Source organism: Camelina sativa, chromosome 12 (genome assembly GCF_030686135.1).
Source record: "Camelina sativa cultivar CO46 ecotype springtype chromosome 12, ASM3068613v1".
Classification (NCBI taxonomy): domain Eukaryota; kingdom Viridiplantae; phylum Streptophyta; class Magnoliopsida; order Brassicales; family Brassicaceae; genus Camelina; species Camelina sativa.
Window position 1 is genome coordinate 2,666,333 of NC_141891.1, and position 19,650 is coordinate 2,685,982.

General features: G+C 37.0%; 5 protein-coding genes across 5 annotated transcripts; 1 reads left to right on the plus strand and 4 right to left on the minus strand.

Moving 5' to 3' along the window:
* The first annotated feature begins 2,733 nt into the window (after positions 1–2,733).
* Positions 2,734–4,043, plus strand: LOC104716681 (small ribosomal subunit protein eS25x). Its single transcript, XM_010448761.3, has 4 exons — positions 2,734–2,933; positions 3,027–3,101; positions 3,273–3,407; positions 3,773–4,043. The coding sequence occupies exons 1-4, from the start codon at positions 2,931–2,933 to the stop codon at positions 3,884–3,886; spliced, it is 327 nt and encodes a 108-aa protein (XP_010447063.1). The 5' UTR covers positions 2,734–2,930; the 3' UTR covers positions 3,887–4,043.
* LOC104729760 (protein PHOTOPERIODIC CONTROL OF HYPOCOTYL 1-LIKE) lies at positions 4,036–5,059 on the minus strand. Its single transcript, XM_087479152.1, has one exon. It carries the CDS (start codon positions 5,057–5,059, stop codon positions 4,205–4,207), a length of 855 nt encoding a protein of 284 aa, XP_087335278.1. The 3' UTR covers positions 4,036–4,204.
* LOC104729762 (putative pinoresinol-lariciresinol reductase 3) lies at positions 4,036–7,393 on the minus strand. Its single transcript, XM_010448762.3, has 6 exons — positions 7,040–7,393; positions 6,809–6,943; positions 6,461–6,701; positions 6,178–6,381; positions 5,301–6,089; positions 4,036–5,065 (listed from the first exon to the last, which is right to left on the minus strand). The coding sequence occupies exons 1-5, from the start codon at positions 7,211–7,213 to the stop codon at positions 5,923–5,925; spliced, it is 921 nt and encodes a 306-aa protein (XP_010447064.2). The 5' UTR covers positions 7,214–7,393; the 3' UTR covers positions 4,036–5,065; positions 5,301–5,922.
* Positions 7,394–12,254: 4,861 nt separating this feature from the next.
* Positions 12,255–14,193, minus strand: LOC104729763 (transcription factor bHLH63-like). The gene is made up of 7 exons (XM_010448763.3): positions 13,786–14,193; positions 13,442–13,699; positions 13,213–13,347; positions 13,026–13,097; positions 12,746–12,925; positions 12,581–12,652; positions 12,255–12,470 (listed from the first exon to the last, which is right to left on the minus strand). Exons 1-6 carry the CDS (start codon positions 14,089–14,091, stop codon positions 12,587–12,589), a joined length of 1,017 nt encoding a protein of 338 aa, XP_010447065.1. The 5' UTR covers positions 14,092–14,193; the 3' UTR covers positions 12,255–12,470; positions 12,581–12,586.
* A 2,298-nt stretch (positions 14,194–16,491) lies between these two features.
* On the minus strand, positions 16,492–18,227 carry LOC104729764 (3-ketoacyl-CoA synthase 18). Its single transcript, XM_010448764.3, has one exon. The coding sequence runs from the start codon at positions 18,164–18,166 to the stop codon at positions 16,649–16,651; it is 1,518 nt and encodes a 505-aa protein (XP_010447066.2). The 5' UTR covers positions 18,167–18,227; the 3' UTR covers positions 16,492–16,648.
* Between the last annotated feature and the right edge of the window lie 1,423 nt (positions 18,228–19,650).

The following is a 19,650-nucleotide window of genomic DNA, read 5'->3' on the forward strand; positions in this document are numbered from 1 at the left end:
CTAAAGACAAAATACACAACTAATATATACATAGTAACTAAAACGTTTGCGTTTTAATTGATGCGTGCAAAACATTACAAAAATTACAAGAAGAAGCAGTTACTTAAAAAATAGTCTGCTACTATTAAAGTGGACAATACAATTGGAAGCTGTCAAATCCAGATATTTAAAAAACTAAAGTAATGAAGAGTTATTTGGTACCAAAAGATATGTTACTTAATTCAAGACTGACAAGAGTCCAACTATCTCTGATCACCTATGATGGTTTTTTTTTTCTTTGTAAATTTAATCGTCACATTTAATAAAAATTAGAAATTGTTAGTAGTAGGATTAAGATGTTAAAAAAAAGCAAAAAAAATTGTGACGAAATTCTATTGTGAAAAAAAATCGGATACACTTCACCCAACCAGCTCTCTTTTAGCTGACTGTTGGTTACTTGGTTTATGAATTATGAGGTTCCAAGTTCCAACATTATAAGGGTTTGTATAATGTTTGTCTTCATTAATTCAAACCTCTAAAGTGTATAAGTTAGTCATAAATCATAATATACGAATCCACACGTCTACATAGATAAGATAATACTGGAAAATCGCAGTATACATAAATTTACGTACACGTGAAACTGAGACGCCAGACTCAATATATCTATGTCTAGCTAACTACGTACACACACATATGCAACTGTAAAAACTATATATCAATAGGCGTTGTCGACAGAAAGTTTTGGTCGATAAGAAAAGGAATTTTAACAGTCATAACCTTCTTTCTTTTCTTTAATACTCTTTGGAAAGGTAGGGAAAAAACTGCAAGCCACAAATAATTAAGCCCCAAAAATTCTGAAAGGCCATTATAGATAGTCTTTTTGAATGTAAGAAGCTCTTTTATTAGTTTTCTATTTACATCTTTCAAATATATATATATGTGAAATGGGTAATAAATTATTCAAATAACAACAAACAAGATCATATCATATGAAATATATAAAAAGCATATTTCCAAGAAACTTATTTTGTTCACATAAGATACTTTTTTTTTTTTATATCCCACAAAAATATATTTTAGAAACATTGAATAACATTCCACAAATTATACAGATTTTCCCAATATATAGATTTAGAAGATTATCTTCTAGCAGAAAGCCCATTTGGCAATACGGAATGGAACACTTAAGTGAGAGCGATTTCCTTCTTCACTAAGACATACTCAACATTATACACTTTTTTGTCTCTTTTTTTTCGGGGTCTCTCTTTAATAATTTATCAACTTTAACTTTTCTTTTCCGTAATATGAAGGACCTCATCTTGTTTGTAATTAACTTGTCTTTTTTAGAGTTTTTGAGTCACCTAAACTTTCCGTTATGGACATGATTGGCTGGCTAAGTTGATAAAACTCGATCTCCAATTTCTTTAAATTATCCATTCGTTTCGTAGACTTTGTATTTGTAGTAGTATCCAAAATCTTCTCTCCTTTTTTCCTTCAGAATTCTGGCGCTTATGAAAACTTTTCTTGAATACAAATTTAAATGTGAAAAGGTGGAACTAATATACGTATATGGTCCCTCGTAAAAGAAAAAAAAGTCATATAAATACACGTATGGTCCTTGAACAAGTAGCTTTTATTTGATTCTGGAATATATGGTTCTAGTGAAACACATTATCTACCTAGTAATATGGCATAATTTACTGTTGAATTACTCGATCCATTGTGTAATATAACACGATCTTTTGGAAATCTATTGGACGGGACAACTGATGATTTTGTGCTAAATCTACTAATTTACTATATCATCGTAATTTCCAAGAGGTATTACATACATCTAATGATCTACCAATGGAAAACTCCTTTATTGTCTGCTCTCTCACTCTCTCTACGAACTCCTTTGTCTAGTTAAGTAGCCCAAGTAATAAGTCCAGTAAAAAATGTCCAACGAGAGTTGAACCTTAAGCTAATACTCTCTCCGTTTCAAAATATAGGATGTTTTAAGCAAAGCACGCAGATTAAGAAGTTTTTACTTTTAACAAGTTCAACCAATCAGATACAATACTGCATAATATAAAATACTAAAATAATCTAAAAGTTGCATTGAAATTTGAAAGCATCTTATATTATGAAACAAAAACCTTCTCCAAAACATCCTATATTTTGAAACGGAGAGAGTAATAAACATGAGCCCAAATGATGAGTTCTATTCTGAATCATAGCTTCACCTAGCCTAATTTTTCGATTAGGTAAAATAAGCCTAAATTTATCCAAGAGTAGTTAACAAATAAACGTTGCTAATAAGTAACAGAGTTGCAAAGAGAGAAAAACTCAAGTAAATGAAAATTGAAGGATGGTGAGACAAGTAATTGCAAAAACCCTTATAAGTTTTTCATTATTTTTGCAAAAATCACATAAGAAATGTTAAATCAAGATTTAAGAAAAATGTGTGACTAAAAAAAAACATATGAAACCAAAGAGAATTATACTCCCTCTGTATCAGAATACTTGATGTTCTAGAATTTTTTCTTGTATCACAAAGGATGATTTTCTGTATACTTTTATCAATTAATACTAAGAAATTACAAATTTTAAAAATCATTAAATGAGAATTTAAAAATTTGATGAAATACTATTAGTTAATAATTATAAAAATATGTTATTATAAATGAAAAATACACTAAACATTAAATGTTTTTTTTAATTTATACAGAGAGAGTATTAATCTGCCATTGTACCGAATAAAATGAAAATATTATTGTTTGATCCAAAACATAAAATATATAATTTGAGAGGGTATTTATTTATAATTAATAAAAACTAAAATAGAGTAATTTCCCTGTGAGAGAACTCAACATCGTCTAGGGTTTATTCAAGGTCAATTTATTCAATTCATTGTTTAAAAAGTTGTTCATATCGTAGCGCCGCTCCTCTCTTGTCCAGATCCAACAATGGTGTGTGTCTGCTCTCTCACTCTCTTTCACTATCCATATTCTCTTTGTCTTGATGATCTGACTAACAATGGCTTCTCTGTCTGAATCTACTAGGCACCCAAGAAAGACAAAGTTCCTCCTCCTTCCTCTAAACCCGCCAAATCCGGTGGCGGCAAGCAAAAGAAGAAGGTCAACTTTTTTTTTCCTTTTCTTCTTAAAATCTCATCTTTTGTCTCGCAGTTACATATTCTGAATCATAAAGTTAGATTCTTTTGATCTGGGTTTATCTCATTATGATCCCTTTTCCCCTGTTTTTTTCACTAAGTACTGATTATTACTTTTTGCTTTGGGAATGAACAGAAGTGGAGCAAAGGAAAACAAAAGGAGAAAGTGAACAACATGGTTCTGTTCGACCAAGCAACCTACGACAAGCTTCTCTCTGAAGCTCCCAAGTTCAAATTGATCACTCCTTCTATCCTCTCTGACCGTTTGAGGGTAAAAAAAACTTTTAACTTTATTTCTGAGAGCTGGCAATGTTTTGTCTGATAGAATATGGCATTGGTGACACTGTAGTTGTGAACTGTGTGTTATTAGTACTTCTTGATAGATAACATCTAAGGGTCTTACTTGATAGCTTTAGATTATAATGGAGATTGCATTGTATGTAAAGAGTGTTGTTAATGATACTTGAGTAATGTCTGTAGGTGAATTCCTCTGATCAACTGATTCTTTAATTTCTTGTTTCTGTTGGAAATATCTCTTTACTCTTTGGTGCCTTAACGATATTTTATTGATCTTACGAACACATTTGGATTTTAGATTACTACTAGTTTTGACATAAGCTTGTGTTATTGGTACAGATCAATGGATCGCTTGCTAGGAGGGCAATCAGAGACTTGATGGCTAAGGGAACCATCAGGATGGTCTCTGCTCACTCAAGCCAACAGATCCACACTAGGGCAACCCACGGCTAGCTTCTGAAGAATGTTTTTGCTGTTTTATCTCTATCTTTTATCCATTTTCTCTGTAGACCATTATCTTTCTAGAATGCACCTTTACTTGCAGTTGCAGACATTTGAGTATACTACTTTAATCTTATGAGATTTTGGAGAGAACAATATTGTTTTGAAACAAGGCTCTAGAAAATTTACTTATATCACACACGGTAAAAATGATTACACCAGTATTACTTGTAGATTTTGCTGTCACAGTAACAATTTTATTTGAAGTAGGTAGATACTAGTTTTGTATTGTGTTCTGACACCAGCAAGATTGGCGTTACAGAATTTGTTTCACCTTAAATCCTCAGTATTCCAGACGAAGAGGGAGTTGGTTTTTCTACAGCCTGTCGGGTTTAAACCGTTGAGAGCCTTCTTCATCATTGCCATTGCTGCAATACTTGGAAACTGCTTCTCTAGTGCAGTGCTCTGTGGGTTGACCTCTTTCCCTCCTCTTGGTACATGAGTCTCTCCAGCTTTTTTCTTACACCATCTCTGAATCCATGGGTTAACGTCTTCTCCCATATTAAGATTCTTGATTTGTGATGCGGAGGGTTTTTGATATCTTCTGGATCCGGGTTTGTTGATTTCGATTATTCTGTGGAAGAAGTAGTTCACCTTCTTCCCTGATGGTCCCTCTTCGACAGCCATCATGCTGTCGGTTTCATTTCCGCTATAATATGATGTGTTTGTCTTCAGACGTTTGACCTGTGATCTAGTGTTGGTTTCAGAGTCAGACCATATACGCTTGCACTCGCTGAGCAGCTTGGTGTTGTTGTTTTGAAAGTGTTCCACTTTCATACTTTGAGTAGCTGCACTGCTTGTTTGGCCTTCATTCCCATCTATCGAGTCTTCTCTGTCCGCAACAATTGGCGGTTCATTGTTCATGTCAGGTACTAGTTTGACACTTGGAAGAGCTGAATCAGGATTAGGAAACAGATCAAGAACTCCACTCAACATTTTTCCTTTTAGTTTCAAGGAACCTGTTGACGCTTTCACCAGTTGACCATCTTCCGGTAAGTTATTAATCTCCTTGGAGCACTTCCCATCTCTGTTTCTACGAGTCCAACGACTTAACCAGGCAGGTTGATAACCATGAACACAAATCTGTGTGTTAATCTTGCTTAAGCCCATAACGTGTTCAGACATTTGTACCTAAAAGACATTGAATCTCATAAGTCACAATTTAAATCTCTCTTGTCAAACATTAACACTAGCTCTTGTTCCAATCAAGTTTCACAAAATAAAGGAAAAGAAAGCAATTTCTATCACACTACTATAACTGTTTAAAGAAATCGAGGCAAACAAGAAAAACGAGTAATCACAAAACTGAGTGCGTCGAAAAATTAGGAATGTTAGAAACTGAAGCGGACATGGAAAGAGATGTTACCGTGTAAGTGGCCGATACGTGGAAGAACAGAAGGAAACTTGAATACGAGGTTCGATTTTGTCTTCAAGCAAATGTGTCTATCTGTGTTAAGGTTGGAAGAAAACGTAAAGAGAGATCTTATTAAAAAACAAGAGGCTGAGAAATAAAGGTTAGTCTTGTCGGGATCACTCGTTCACTCCATTCCCTTAAACCTCGTACTTTTGGATAGGCTCTTAGAATCACATTCTTTTAATTGACGTGTTCCATTGTGTGCCATAGTTGCTTCCTTTTAGCGCTGTTTCTATCGTAAAATTAATTTAAAGTTGGTTCCAACTCTATCTGAACTGAATCCTTAACTTATCACTCTACCCCACAAAAGCACATACTTCATTGTTGCTATTTCTATAATTTGTGATTTTCATGAGGCTTGAACCTATGATCTTGATACCATGTAACTGATAATTTTGGATCCTTTGATCATCAGAAGCAATTGTCTTACACTCTTTCCAAGCACAGATCAATTGGGTAAAAATAATACTAGAGAGATGGGTTCCTCAAGAAACAGAGGTGTTACAGAAGTGTAAAGAGATCTCTGAAATACTATGAGACAAAATGTGATTGACTTTGCTATTTGAATATCATCCTAGAGAAGAGTATCAAGAAACTCGCTCACGGTCATGTATTTGACATCAGGGTAAAGCTCAGTACCATTCACTCCACCTGACGACTCGATATCGAAGTATGTATGATCCCCTTTGACAAATACAGAGTATATGAAGACCATCTCCATGTTATCCGGATACGGAGTCTCTGCATTATAGAAACAGAAAAGCTGAAGTTAGAAAAGTTTTTGAAAATTGAAGGCAGATGTTGGTAGTAAATGTGTTGATGATGGCACCTTTGATCTTCTTGAGAAGTTGATTCTCTGTAACAAAAGTTTTCTCAAGCTTCTTCTCAATCTTGCCCTCCCAGAGCTGAACAAGATCATTCATGGAACACATGTTTTCGGGTGGTCTAAGGTACAAGGTTTTATTCAGTGTTCGAGGATCATCTATCGTTTTGATGGTAAATGCCGCAACATCAACGTCATTCACGAATACAGCTATACACAAAAAACACACAGAAACACTCAGTTTCAGACCTCACAAGATTGTATACACTTGAGTAAAAAAAGAACAAACCTTTAACGTTTCCATCTCCAAAAACTGTGACTTTATTATCGATTGGAGGAGAATGAAGACCCGGTTGAACAAGCGAAGGAAGTAGAATTCTCATGAACAATCCACAGCAAATGTATGTATATGGAATACCTTTTGATTCAATCATACGCTTGATCTGAGATTTCTTAGAATAGAAACCGTGATCAAGATCTGAGACTTGTGTTTTATCCGGATTTGCTCCATATTCAGCAGGTATAAACCTCTACAAAAACAAAACCACAATGTCCTGCTCTAGTCAGAGAGAGATCTAACGCACATTCAAGAATCAGTTTCATTGCTTATACAAAGATCAATGGCTAAAGAAGAGACCTTGATGGAACCAGATTGTTTGATGAGTTTGATAAGGAGTTTCTGATCAAGAACATGTTTTGATGGAATTGCAGAGATCACCACATCTACTTTACTCACTGCTTCCTCTAAGCTTCTTTCATCCTCTAATGAACCCTAAACCCATTTAATACGAAATCCAAATCAAACGAAGAAAAAAAAAAAGTCAAAACTTTGAGATTACAGAGTATTTTCAAAGAGTGAGGGAAAGACCTTGAGGAGAGTAACGCCGGCGTCGGAGAGAGATTTCAGGTTATCGGAGAGAGTGGAGTGTCTGGTGAGAGCGAAAGTCGGGTGACCCGATTGGATACTGAAACGGGTCAAATAGTTCCCTAATCGTCCTGTTGCTCCGATGATCAAAACTCTGCTCTTCTTCTCCTCCTCCATTTAATACTATCAATACAAACTCGTGGTATAGAGAGGATTTAGGGTATTTGAGTTGCAACAGGTGGGTTTGGTGTTGTGTCGTTTTGGAATCTTAGTCTTTGCTTCAGTTTGTCGTGTCGTTTTGGAATCTTAGTCTTTGCTTCAGTTAGCAATAAGAGACGTGGTCTCACTAGTTTGTTTGAGTCAATTCAGTTTGCGTCTTAATAGGACTTAGTTGAGCCTGTCAAGCTCGTGTCCTCTGTTTTCGGATTTCAGTTATTTGCTTCTGTTGTAAAACTATAAAACGCATTGGTTGAGCTATTAGTAAAGATGGATCATTCAGTGTAAGTTTGTGTATTACTCTGAGACGATCTTAACATTTGGTATCAGAGCAAAACACAAATCAAAGTGATCGAAGAGTTAAGAGAGAACAAAGATGAGTGACGACAAAACGTTAACAAAGATTCCTCACTTTGATGGTCATTACGATCATTGGAGTGAATTAATGGAGAACCTCCTACGCGCCAAGGGTTTATGGAGTTTGGTGGAGGAAGGTTACACCGTGGTAGCAGAGGGAGCCGAGATGACTGCAGCGCAGCAGAAACAACTCGACGACCTCAGGACGAAGCACTACTTGTTCCAGGCCATTGATCGAGAAGTGTTTGAGCAGATCTTGGATCGTAAAACCTCTAAGATCATCTGGGATTCACTGAAAAGAAAGTATGGAGGAAACGAGAGGGTGAAGAGATCACTTCTTCAAACGCTGAGGAGAGAATTCGAAGTTCTCGCAATGAAAGGCAATGAAAGCATTGATGATTACTTCGGAAGAGTGATGATGGTCTCTAACAGAATGAGGAGCAATAGGGAAGAGATGCCGGATTTGAAGATTGTGGAAAAGATCCTGCGTACTCTCACCGACAAGTTCACATATGTTGTGGTATCCATTGAAGAGTCCAAAGATACCGGCAGCATAACCGTTGATGAACTGCAGAGTTCTCTGTCCGTGCATGAGAAGAAGTTCAGGAAGAACAGCTATGAGGAAGAGGAGCAAGCACTCAATGTGAGAGGTAGAGGCAGAGGCTCGTACAGAGGAAGAGGCAGGGGTCGTGGACGCACATTCAACAAGGCGCTGGTGGAATGTTATCGATGCCACAACCTCGGACATTTCCAGTACGAATGTCCGAATGGAGGAAGTGGAGCTCATTACGCTGAGCTTGATGAGAACGAGGAAGTTCTGCTGATGGCATTGACGGAGTCTCAAGAGACAAAGAGAGGTGATGTTTGGTTTGTAGACTCTGGATGCTCAAACCACATGTGTGGAGAACGAGGCATGTTCACCAGCTTGGACACAGCTTTCTCACACAATGTTAAGCTCGGAAATAACCACAAGCTAATGGTCAGTGGTAAGGGGGTGGTAAAAATCATACTAAGAGGGATAAGCTATGTGATGAGTGACGTCTATTATGTGCCGGAGCTAAAGAACAATCTACTGAGTGTTGGACAGCTTCAAGAGAAGGGATTAGACGTACTCTTCAAGGGAGGAGATCGAAAGATCTGTAGCATCTTTCACCCTGCAAGAGGAAAGATAGCTGAATCAGTCATGAGGACAAATCGAATGTTCGTGTTACTTGGAGAAGCGAGTGGAAAAGGGAAGGAAGAGAGGTGTCTCCAAGTTGATGTCTCCAACAAATCTGAGTTGTGGCATCACCGTTATGGTCATCTGAGCTACAAGGGTCTTCACACTTTGCAGAGTAAAGAAATGGTCATTGGTCTTCCGGAAGTTGAGCAAATGAAACAAAACTGCGAAGCCTGCGTCATAGGAAAGCACCATCGAGTTCCATTTCCAAAGAGAAGTCAGTGGAGATCAATTGAGAAGCTGCAACTCATTCATTCTGATCTGTGCGGTCCAATCAATCCTCCATCCAACAGCCAAAAGAGGTATCTACTAAGCTTCATAGATGATTTCTCAAGGAAAACAGGGATATACTTTGTAGCAGAGAAGTCATAAGCTTTTCAACAATTCAAATTATTCAAAGCGATGGTGGAGAAGCAGTCTGGGAATGTCATTAAGTGTCTGAGAACTGACATAGGAGGCGAGTACAATTCCACCGAGTTCAAGGAGTTCTGCAAGGAACATGGAATCAAAAGGCAATTGACCACTGCCTACACACCACAACAGAATGGTGTTGCAGAGCGTAAGAACCGGACAATCATGAACATGGTGAGAGCTGTGTTGACTGAGAAGGACGTACCAAAGAGTTTCTGGCCAGATGCAGTTCAGTGGGTCAATCACGTGCTTAATCGATCCCCTACAGCAATTGTCAAAGATATGACACCAGAAGAAGCGTGGAGTGGGCACAAACCATCAGTTGATCACTTCAGGGTTTTCGGTTGCATTGGATATGCTCATATTCCAGATGTAAAGAGAACCAATCTCGATGATAAAAGCGTAAAGTGTGTCCTAGTTGGCTATAGCAGTGAATCAAAAGCTTTCAAGATGTTTGATCCTCTTGAAAGGAAAATGCACATCAGTCGGGATGTCATATTCGAGGAAGAGAAGAAATGGGAATGGGGGATCAGTTACTCGGCCGAACAGAGTATGGAACTCGAATGGGAGGAAGATTACGAAGAAAATGAAAATGAAGAAGAGGAAGAAGGAGGGGAGGAAAATCAGAACGAGGAGAATGATGATGAGCCTCCAAACCCTGCAACTCTCCCAGTTCCGATAGCACCTGCAACTCAGACACCTGCAAATCAGACAACAGGCACAACTTCAGCTGCTGGCCGTGTAAGGAAACCACCTATTTGGGCTGATGATTATACTACTGGAGAAGAGCTGTCAGACAATGAAGAAGAAGCAAACATGGCGATAGAAGCAGAGAACCTCGCACTTATGATCATCACGGATCCCACTTTCTTTCAAGAGGCCGTGAGAGAGTCAAGGTGGAAAGAAGCTATGGATGCAGAGATCAAATCCATTGAGAAGAATGAAACATGGTCACTAATGTAACTTCCGAGAGATGCTAAGGCAATTGGAGTCAAATGGATCTATAAAACAAAACTCAATGAGCTTGGAGAAGTTGACAAATTTAAAGCAAGACTCGTTGTTAAAGGTTATGCGCAAGAATATGGGTTGGATTACACTGAGGTATTTGCGCCTGTAGCCAGAATGGATACTGTAAGGATGATCATTGCAATGGCAGCTCAGCGAGGTTGGGGGATCTTTCAGTTGGATGTTAAATCAGCATTCCTGCATGGTGAACTCAAAGAAGACGTGTTTATTAAGCAGCCACAAGGTTATGAGGTAACCGATAAGGAACATCTGGTATACAAGCTACACAAAGCTCTCTATGGGCTTAAGCAAGCTCCTAGAGCATGGTTCAGTCGAATTGAGGCGTATTTCACCAAGGAAGGCTTCGAAAGCAGCTCCAGTGAACAAACACTCTACATCAAGCGTAGAGGAGGTAAAATTCTGATTGTTAGCGTTTATGTTGATGATATGATGTTCACTGGTGATGATGATGAGATGTTAGATGAGTTTAAGACATCCATGAAGAGGGAATTTGATATGACTGATTTGGGGAAGATGAGGTATTTTCTCGGAATAGAAGTGATGCAGAAGGAGAATGGTATCTTCATCTGTCAAAAGAAGTATGCAGCTGAGGTGATCGAGAGGTTTGGGATGCAAAACTTCAACCCAGTTTGCAATCCAATGGTTCCCGGACAGAAAGTTGGTCGTGATGAAGCTGGTGTGAAAGTAGATTCGACGCTGTACAAACAAATGGTGGGGAGCTTGATGTATCTTACTGCAACACGTCCTGATTTGATGTTTGTAGTGAGTCTCATAAGCAGGTTCATGGCGAATCCCACTCTGGTGCACTTCGCAGCTGTTAAAAGAATCATGCGTTACTTGAAAGGAACATTGGAGTACGGGATTTGGTACAAGAGAGAAGGAGAAGCAGGGCTTATTGGGTACACTGATAGTGACTATGCGGGAGACATTGACGATAGCAAAAGCACTTCTGGGTATGTTTTCTTGATGAGTGGAGGAGCAGTGGCATGGTCCTCACGAAAGCAACCTATTGTCACCTTATCCACCACCGAAGCTGAGTATGTTGCAGCAGCAGCTTGTGCGTGTCAAGCCATTTGGATGGGAAGAGTTTTGAAGGAGATCGGGTATGAACAAGATGAAGAAATGGTGTTACTTTGCGACAACACTTCTACCATTAAGTTGTCAAAGAATGCTGTATTACATGGGAAGTCCAAGCATATCAGGGTGCGTTATCACTTTCTCAGAGACTTGGCCAAAGAAGGAACATTGAAGTTGGATTACTGTAGTACGGAGGAGCAGCTTGCGGATATCATGACAAAGCCATTGAAGTTGGCCACTTTTCAGAAGATCCATGAAGCGTTTGGAATGAGCATTGTGAACTGAATCTTGGGAAGGTTCAGTTTAAAGGAAGGTTTGTTGTGTCGTTTTTCAGTTTGTCGTGTCGTTTTGGAGTCTTAGTCTTTGCTTTAGTTAGCAATAAGAGACGTGGTCTCACTAGTTTGTTTGAGTCAATTCAGTTTGCGTTTTAATAGGACTTAGTTGAGCCTGTCAAGCTCGTGTCCTCTGTTTTCGGGTTTCAGTTATTTGCTTCTGTTGTAAAACTATAAAACGTATTGGTTGAGCTATTAATAAAGATGGATCATTCAGTGCAAGTTTGTGTATTACTCTGAGACGATCTTAACATTTGGTTGGTCATAGGTCTTATAATCATCTCACTCAGAGTTCTCGTACTTGCCAAGCAGACACAACATCGTTTTGGTAAGCATTAAACATAGATTTTTTTTTCTTTTTACTTTTTGGTTTTCAACCACAACATATAGTTACGGACATTAAAACAAAAAAAAAATCGAGAGGCTTTGTTAATTACTTTTCATTTAGTTTACTATGAATTTTTGTTTCTTATCCGTCAGTGATTTTATTATTTGAATTTTTTTGTCTTTGTTAAAAAACGTTTATCTTCCACACATTGGAAAGAAAAAAAATCCTATGGATGACAGAAGAGAACACACATTGGAAAGACTAGTGAGATGATTATAGACAAATACTGTATACACTATTTCTTTTGATACATAAAAATAATGAGCGGCAAATATTCTTAAGTCATTCTAGTGAAATAAGCAAATAACAGCTAGTATAAGCTTGCTCTTTCTATATCTCTTCGGATGAATAATATCAATTTTTGAATCCTCCCACTTGAAACATATAAGGTGTCTTTGTCCAGAGAACCTGCACAGTTAAAATTTTGTATCTGTAAGTTTTGAATATAGTCAGGGTATTTGAACTTTTCTTATAGCATAAACTCAAAAAATATGCAAAAATATCACTATTGATTATACCTTTAATCAGACTCCTAAACTGCCATAAAGATTCTGCACATGAGAGTCCCACATCGAAGGAGCTTGGCCGTTCTGTGACATAATCAAACAACTTCTTTAACAAAAAATACTTAAATTAAATGATACTAGATCACAATGAAAGAGAGTAACCAAAATGTGACGTACGTTGAAGCATGACGACAGTGGATCAGAACTGGTGGTATCCACTTGCTGCATTGGATTGAAATGAAGATAGCCGGAACTAACCATCTCATTAGAATAACCGGAATTAACCATTTCATGAGAATAACCGGAATTAACCATTTCAGGAGATGGCACTACTGTCATTGGAGTTGATGAGGCTACCTGGTTTATGATGAATTCACATGGCTTACTTTTAGCTCATCTAATCATAACATTTAAAATTTAATATTCCATGTAAACACAAACAAATCAAATGACTAACCTCTTTGGCAAAAATGTCATCCATATCGAAATCAGGCCTTGGATTCACAACTGCTAGTTTCATCGATAAGAACTGTTTTAAACAATATCAGATATGTTAGGAGTAACAAATTAATTACAAAACTAATGCAAGATTAGAGTCTTAAAGAGAGACAGTATTTTGTATTACTAGAAAATGAACTCTATACCTCAATTTGTCTCTGGAGTGACTGAACATAGTTAATGATTTCATCAAGCATCCCTGCTTTGCCTGTGATCTTGTCGCAACCAGGAACCAAATCTTGTAGAAACTTCATCCTCTCGCTTATCTTTTCTCTTCTAACCTATAATAACACAATTTTAATAACTAAAAACAATTAGTCTCAAATGATACAAAGAAAGAAAACATTGTCTTAAACAGAATGAAGTCTTTCTTACTCGTTCTGCTATGCTATGACTATCAGTGGCTTGGCCTCGTCGTGCACGAACATGAATATAATCCGTTTTCTGTATCGTCACTTTTGATGAATCGCTGGAGTAACTGTTTTCTTCTTTCTTGGCTTTGTTTTTCATCTTTTTGATGCTTCTTGTGCTCCCATTGTTTTGCTCTGTTAGTTTCGACTTCTCATCTTCTTCTTCTTCTACTTCATCTTCTCTGTTCATCATCATTATCTTCTTCTTCTTCCCATCACAATCCTAAAAAAAAAAGACAGAAACAGATAAGTAAAACCTCAAAGTAAGATCTGTTTAGTTCAATAACAGAGCTACATATATATACGAACCTTGGTCTCTGTATCAAACTTCCTTTTCTTGAAATTTCCAGTCCCAATCATCGTTTCCGGGGAGATAGAGAGTCTTGGATCACCTTCCACAGTCGTATCTCCGTAAATCATCGGAAGATTCAAACCGTCCGTCCCAAGAAAGCCGTCAATCACGCCGCCGTTAATCATCGAAGAATCGGAGAAGAAGCCGGCGAGAGGAGAATCAAAACCTGGATTGAGGTACTTGAGATGAGCCCTTTGTCTCTCTAAGACCGACATGTCCGTATTATAGTTGAGCAAAAGATCAGCTTCTATAGCTCTATTCATCTTCTTTGGATTCAGAAAAACAATCTTGCAGTGCGAGAGAGAGAGAGAGAGAGTGAACAAGAAACAGAGTAAAGGTAAGGTGAAAGAGGAAAGGATTATTTATATTTATAGCAAAAAAAAACATCAGCTATGTACTTAGTCCAAATTCATCGCATCAAATAAGGTAGGCCCTAGTACAAATCTGGAAACTTTATATGTTTCGAGATAATTGTGTTTTGAAAAAAAATAACAGAGTGACATAATATATGCTGCATGTATTATAATATCTATTGGATCTTGATTCACTAAAGAAAGGATAAGCTTCAGCTCGGGGATGTCTATTCGAATTGGTGTGTGTGTGTGTGTGTCTTCTTTTAGGTTTCTACTAAACTTTTCTTTCGTTAAAAGGAGCACGTGAACGTCACGTGTGCTGTTGTTTATTGTAACACAATGGAAGGAAAAAAAGGGGTTCTAAAGTTTGTCATATATACACACTCTTTACATGATAATGCGTAACAACACTGCATCGATCGTATAGAAAGCTAGGTAACAAATGAAATCCATTACCTTATTAGATTGGAGTGCACTAGACATTTTCACTTCAAAAGGGTAACAAAATACATTTTTACCTACTCCGGTCTTAATTTGGCAACGATGCGCTCACTGTTCACATGAATTTATTACACAAGACCTGACAAGAGGCTTTTATTATGAATCTTGTTAATTCAGATCGATCCATGCGTCTGATCGCCATGCTGTATTGGCTTACTCTATATTGTGATAGGCTGATACTGAGACGACGCGAGAGAGAGAATGCCACGTGATCGCCATGCCCTTTCTATGCAGAAGGCCCATCACATAAATTACTCACAAGCTCGTTTTAGTCTTAGATCACTTTCACCGATTTCGGTGAGCAAATATTTTCTGAGAAAAGGACCTCTCCATTAAAGTATGGCATTGTTTAGATTCTCAAATATTTCCATTTATCCTACTTTTTCTTATTTTTAAGTTATATATGAACAACCTTTATCTGATTGATTTAGGTCAGAGGACATGAATTCTTCTCGAGTGTAGGATAAAAATCCAAAAAAAATTTCGGCTTAGTCCAATTTTTTAATTAGTAAGCTTTTTAAGCAGATATATGGAGTTAGTAAGATAAGAAAAGGGGAGGGTGTAAAGTTGTTAGAAACAAAGGAAATGGTCGTTGCTTTTTGATGTGATGAATTTGGACTAAGTCCATAGAAAGATGAAGGCTATTTCCCTATCATCATACTAATACTATACAATATACATGCATTGATGCATACACTTATAAAAGTACGTGTCACACACCTAATTTGTGGGTTCCCCATCGTCTTGTATGTATATGCTCATAAATACATTCATATATATATAGATGTGTCGACATGTATGTAGATTTTGACACTTGATTCGGTGTGTCGATCTGGAGATATAATTATATTATATTACATATTTATCATACAAATATGTGTGTTAAGTGTTGTTACAAATATGTGTGTAAGTGTTGTTACTATATGACAGTGACATATCTATACATATGTCTATACAAAATTGCATATGGGGAAGTTCCTAGAAATCATCAATGTAGAGAATGGAACAATAATGAGGAGATATCCAATGGTCATGATTACATGATGGGATCCCAATTCCTACATCTCTTCTCTTATATATATATATTATAAAATTATACTACTAAGAAGAAATGTTTATATATTTCTATTTTCTATGCAAATATATATCTTATAATTTAATTACTGTCATAGTTATTAGTATTAGCTATAATAATATCAAAATAATTTACATGTTGCAAAAAAAAACACACCTAATTTAAAAGGAAGCTCATCGGATCAATTGTGACAATGTGTTTGTGCCCGCATTTTTTGAGAATTACATATGCAATGTAACTAATGTCATAACTCATAACTGATAGATAAGGTGAGCTTCAGCCAAAAAATATAGTAGTATGAATTTTTTTTTGTTTTCTGATGTAGGCTCATGGGGGACTGCTCCAACTCTCTGACACTGTGACACATATCATTTTTCATTTATTCAACTATCAATTGAACTATATGGGCTTCCTTGCTTTTTTTTTTTTTTAATATTGATACCTAAACAATTCAAATATGCATTTATATATCTAAATCTCAAAAACAGGAATGTAACTTTTCCAACAATAACAGGTGGCAAACAGAGCTGAAGGGGAAAAAAATAAAACATTTGGCAAACAGAGCAAACAATCTAAAACCTCTAGAAACACCAAAGAGATGTTTAATTTTAAACACATTTTAATAATTATGTTAGTATGAAAAAAACGTTGATTGGTTGGAAGAGTTGAAAACAGAAAAAAAAAAAATGATGATTGAGTTATAAGTTAGGTTATAAAATGGTCCACTACTTAAATAGAAGAATGAAAACACCCATGTGTTTCTTTATTTATATAAGTTTATAACGAAAAAGAGAGAAAGAACATCATTAAACATTATCAAATCATAACCAATAAAAGAAAGAAGGAAAGAAAAATAAAAAACAGTAAATGGTTAACACTCAGATAGATGAATTAGGTCCGACCGTTTTTGACATGAGTCTCTGATTTTGATGAATCAGAATCAATTTGAACCGGATATCTATCGATGCAATGTTCCCAAGGACTATTCGCGGAAGCCTTGACATTGCATAGAGCCACCCAAACCGCACTGTTACACTTAAACCCTGACCCTAAAGCAATCTGCCAAGCTCTATTCCCTTTCTTCATCCTTCCTTTTGCTTCTATGTATGCCAATTCATACCAAATTGAGCTAGACGAAGTATTCCCAAATCTATGTAACGTTGATCTAGATGCCTCCACATCGATTGGCGATAGTCCTAAGCTCTTCTCAAGCACATCGATTACGGCTCTGCCTCCGGCATGAATACAGAAATGGTCAATAGCAAGCTTGAAATCCGGGACGTAATAGTGCTTGATCTTGTCCTTCAAAAGTTTCTTGGCGATGAAGGTAACTAAGAACAGAAACTTTTCGCTTAAAGGAAGAATCAACGGACCTAACGTTGCTATGTTTTTCTTAAGCGCTGTCCCCGCAACAACTGTTATGTCCTTTGACAGACAAACTCCGATTTTACCGCTCTCATCGTCTCCTTGTTGCACACATCGAAAAGACTTGTCATCAGCTCCGGTATGAGTCCGAACCGTGTGACATAGCTTGTACTTGGACCGTCTCCGATCTCCCGGCTTGTTGGATAGCAAAATCGCTGCCCCACCAACACGAAACAAGCAATTGCTAACCATCATGGATCTATTTTCGCCAGCATAAATGCCTTGAGTGATGTTCTCAGTGCTCACCACAAGTGCATAAGTGTGTTTATGAACATGCAACAAGTCCTTTGCAAGATCAATGGCGATGACACCAGCACTACAACCCATTCCTCCGAGACTAAAGCTTTTGATGTTGCTTCGGAGCTTGAAAGTGTTAACGACCATCGCAGATAGCGAAGGAGTTGGATTAAACATGCTTGAGTTGACCACAAGTATACCAATCTCTCTAGGGTTAACTTTGGTGTTCTCGAATAACTTTTCTAACGCACCGATGATTACCTGCTCTGTCTCTTCACGTGAAGCTGCAAAAGTCTTTTGTGGGGGCACGTGAATGAGTCCCGGGGGACTGTAGGTTTCATCACCTAGACCTGAACGTTCTTGAATCTTCCTCAGGAAATCAAGCGAGGATGGATCATCGCATGCCACGTTTCGTGAGGTATCAGCTTTTCTTATTTGGTAGAAAATATCCATGACCTTAGAAACACTAACTTTGAGATGCGGTGGTGGAAGGTAGCACGAGTAGTCAACGAGGTAAACCGGTCTGCGCCGGGTTACAACGTAGAGAACCAAACCGAAAGAGGAGAAAGCAAAGAGTAAAATTACGGTTACAAGGTTGTGTTGGAGATGGGAATAGAAGTGGTAGAGATCGTTTGTGGTAAGCGTAGAGGCTTTTCCGGCAAGTAACGCCGTTAACGGAAACAAGCAAAGGTTGAAAAAGTTGGTTAGGACGTAATGGTAAAGGAGCTTTGCGTTAACGGACGTCATTTCTCAGTTTGTGTCGGAGAGCATAATAGAGAGGAGCCGTTGAGAGGTATATTTGTATGGATCCTTTTTTGTGGTCCGTTACGATTTGCAGGCATGCATATAGACATGTGTATATTCACACTCATGCAAGCATACACATTGAAATAAATTACTAGTCCACTGAAAGTTGCCAAAATAAGGGAAATAGTCCACTCTGCAATTTTATATTGCAAATATAATATATAAGTATTGAAGGTCCAAGTTTCGTTTTCCAATTTTGAAAATTTGGAGAGAAAAAAAAATGTTTTGTTTTGTTTCTTATTGCCTACAAACTACAATATGTTGCTGCTTTTATTATTACAAATAAACAGTATGATAAATGTATGGAATTAGTTTATGAGTGGTGCTCAATACGATGTATTAAATAAATACTTGAGGATGTTTTAGGGGGATTCGTGTTCGTAGCTTTGATTGGCTGAAAGGCCATAGTCGATTAGCCTCTGACTAAATACCAATTATGGGATGAATGTTTCTCGGGAATGAGTTTTATTTGCAAAGTCTGTCAGTTAAGGCCAAATACTTTGAAATACTATAATATTTGCATAAATATTAAGAATCAGACCATATAGAACACTCATTAATTGCATCAAACTATCCGGACAATTTTTTTTTTTTTTTAATTGCAACTATCTTAAAAATAAGTTATCTCTAATAAGATTCACCAAACCTATAAGGGGGTAAGTGCAATCACACTTATAATCGTTTAGTTTAACCACTTTCAAATTGATTTTTTATAAGTCCTTTATATATATAGTTGTGATCTTGGTGAATAGTTTCAGTTGTGTTTCTCTCTTTTTTAATCTCGTGACACATGTTTTGGACCTGGAACACCATGAGCACACTGATCCAGTGATTGTTTAACCTTTTGTTCTTCTTCAATTTTTTTTTTGGTAGTTTTTTTATTAGTGCCTATAAATTAAGGCAAAAGGTCAGACACTAGCACATATGAATGTAACTCTAGAGATCTCGACTCTCCTTTTTGTGATAAATTTCCATTTTTCTTTCTTTTTATATTGGTTGCAACCCAAATAAGTAAAGGAAACAACTTAGAACTCGTGGGGAAAAGGAAACAATCACAGTTTCCTTTTCGGGTCTATAAGCTTGGTGTCATAAGTCTAACATGTTTTTACGTGTTCTAAATTTAACACTTAAAAGAAGTTTTTTCACAAATAATATTTTCAGTAAAAACTGTTTTAATGTTTTAACTAAACTTTTTTATTATACAAAATATTTTACTGACAAAAAAGTTCTAAAACTTAAAAGTTATTACTTATTTGAATACCTTGATGACTAACCCGACTTAACATCCTGTCTCCATAAGCTTGGTGTTGGTGTCATAACCCGACTTTAGTTTAGATACATTGAAAACAAACCAGATTGATTTACAAAACAAAAAAACAAACAAACTGAATTAAGCATTTCCGTCCTCAGAGTTCGTAAATTTT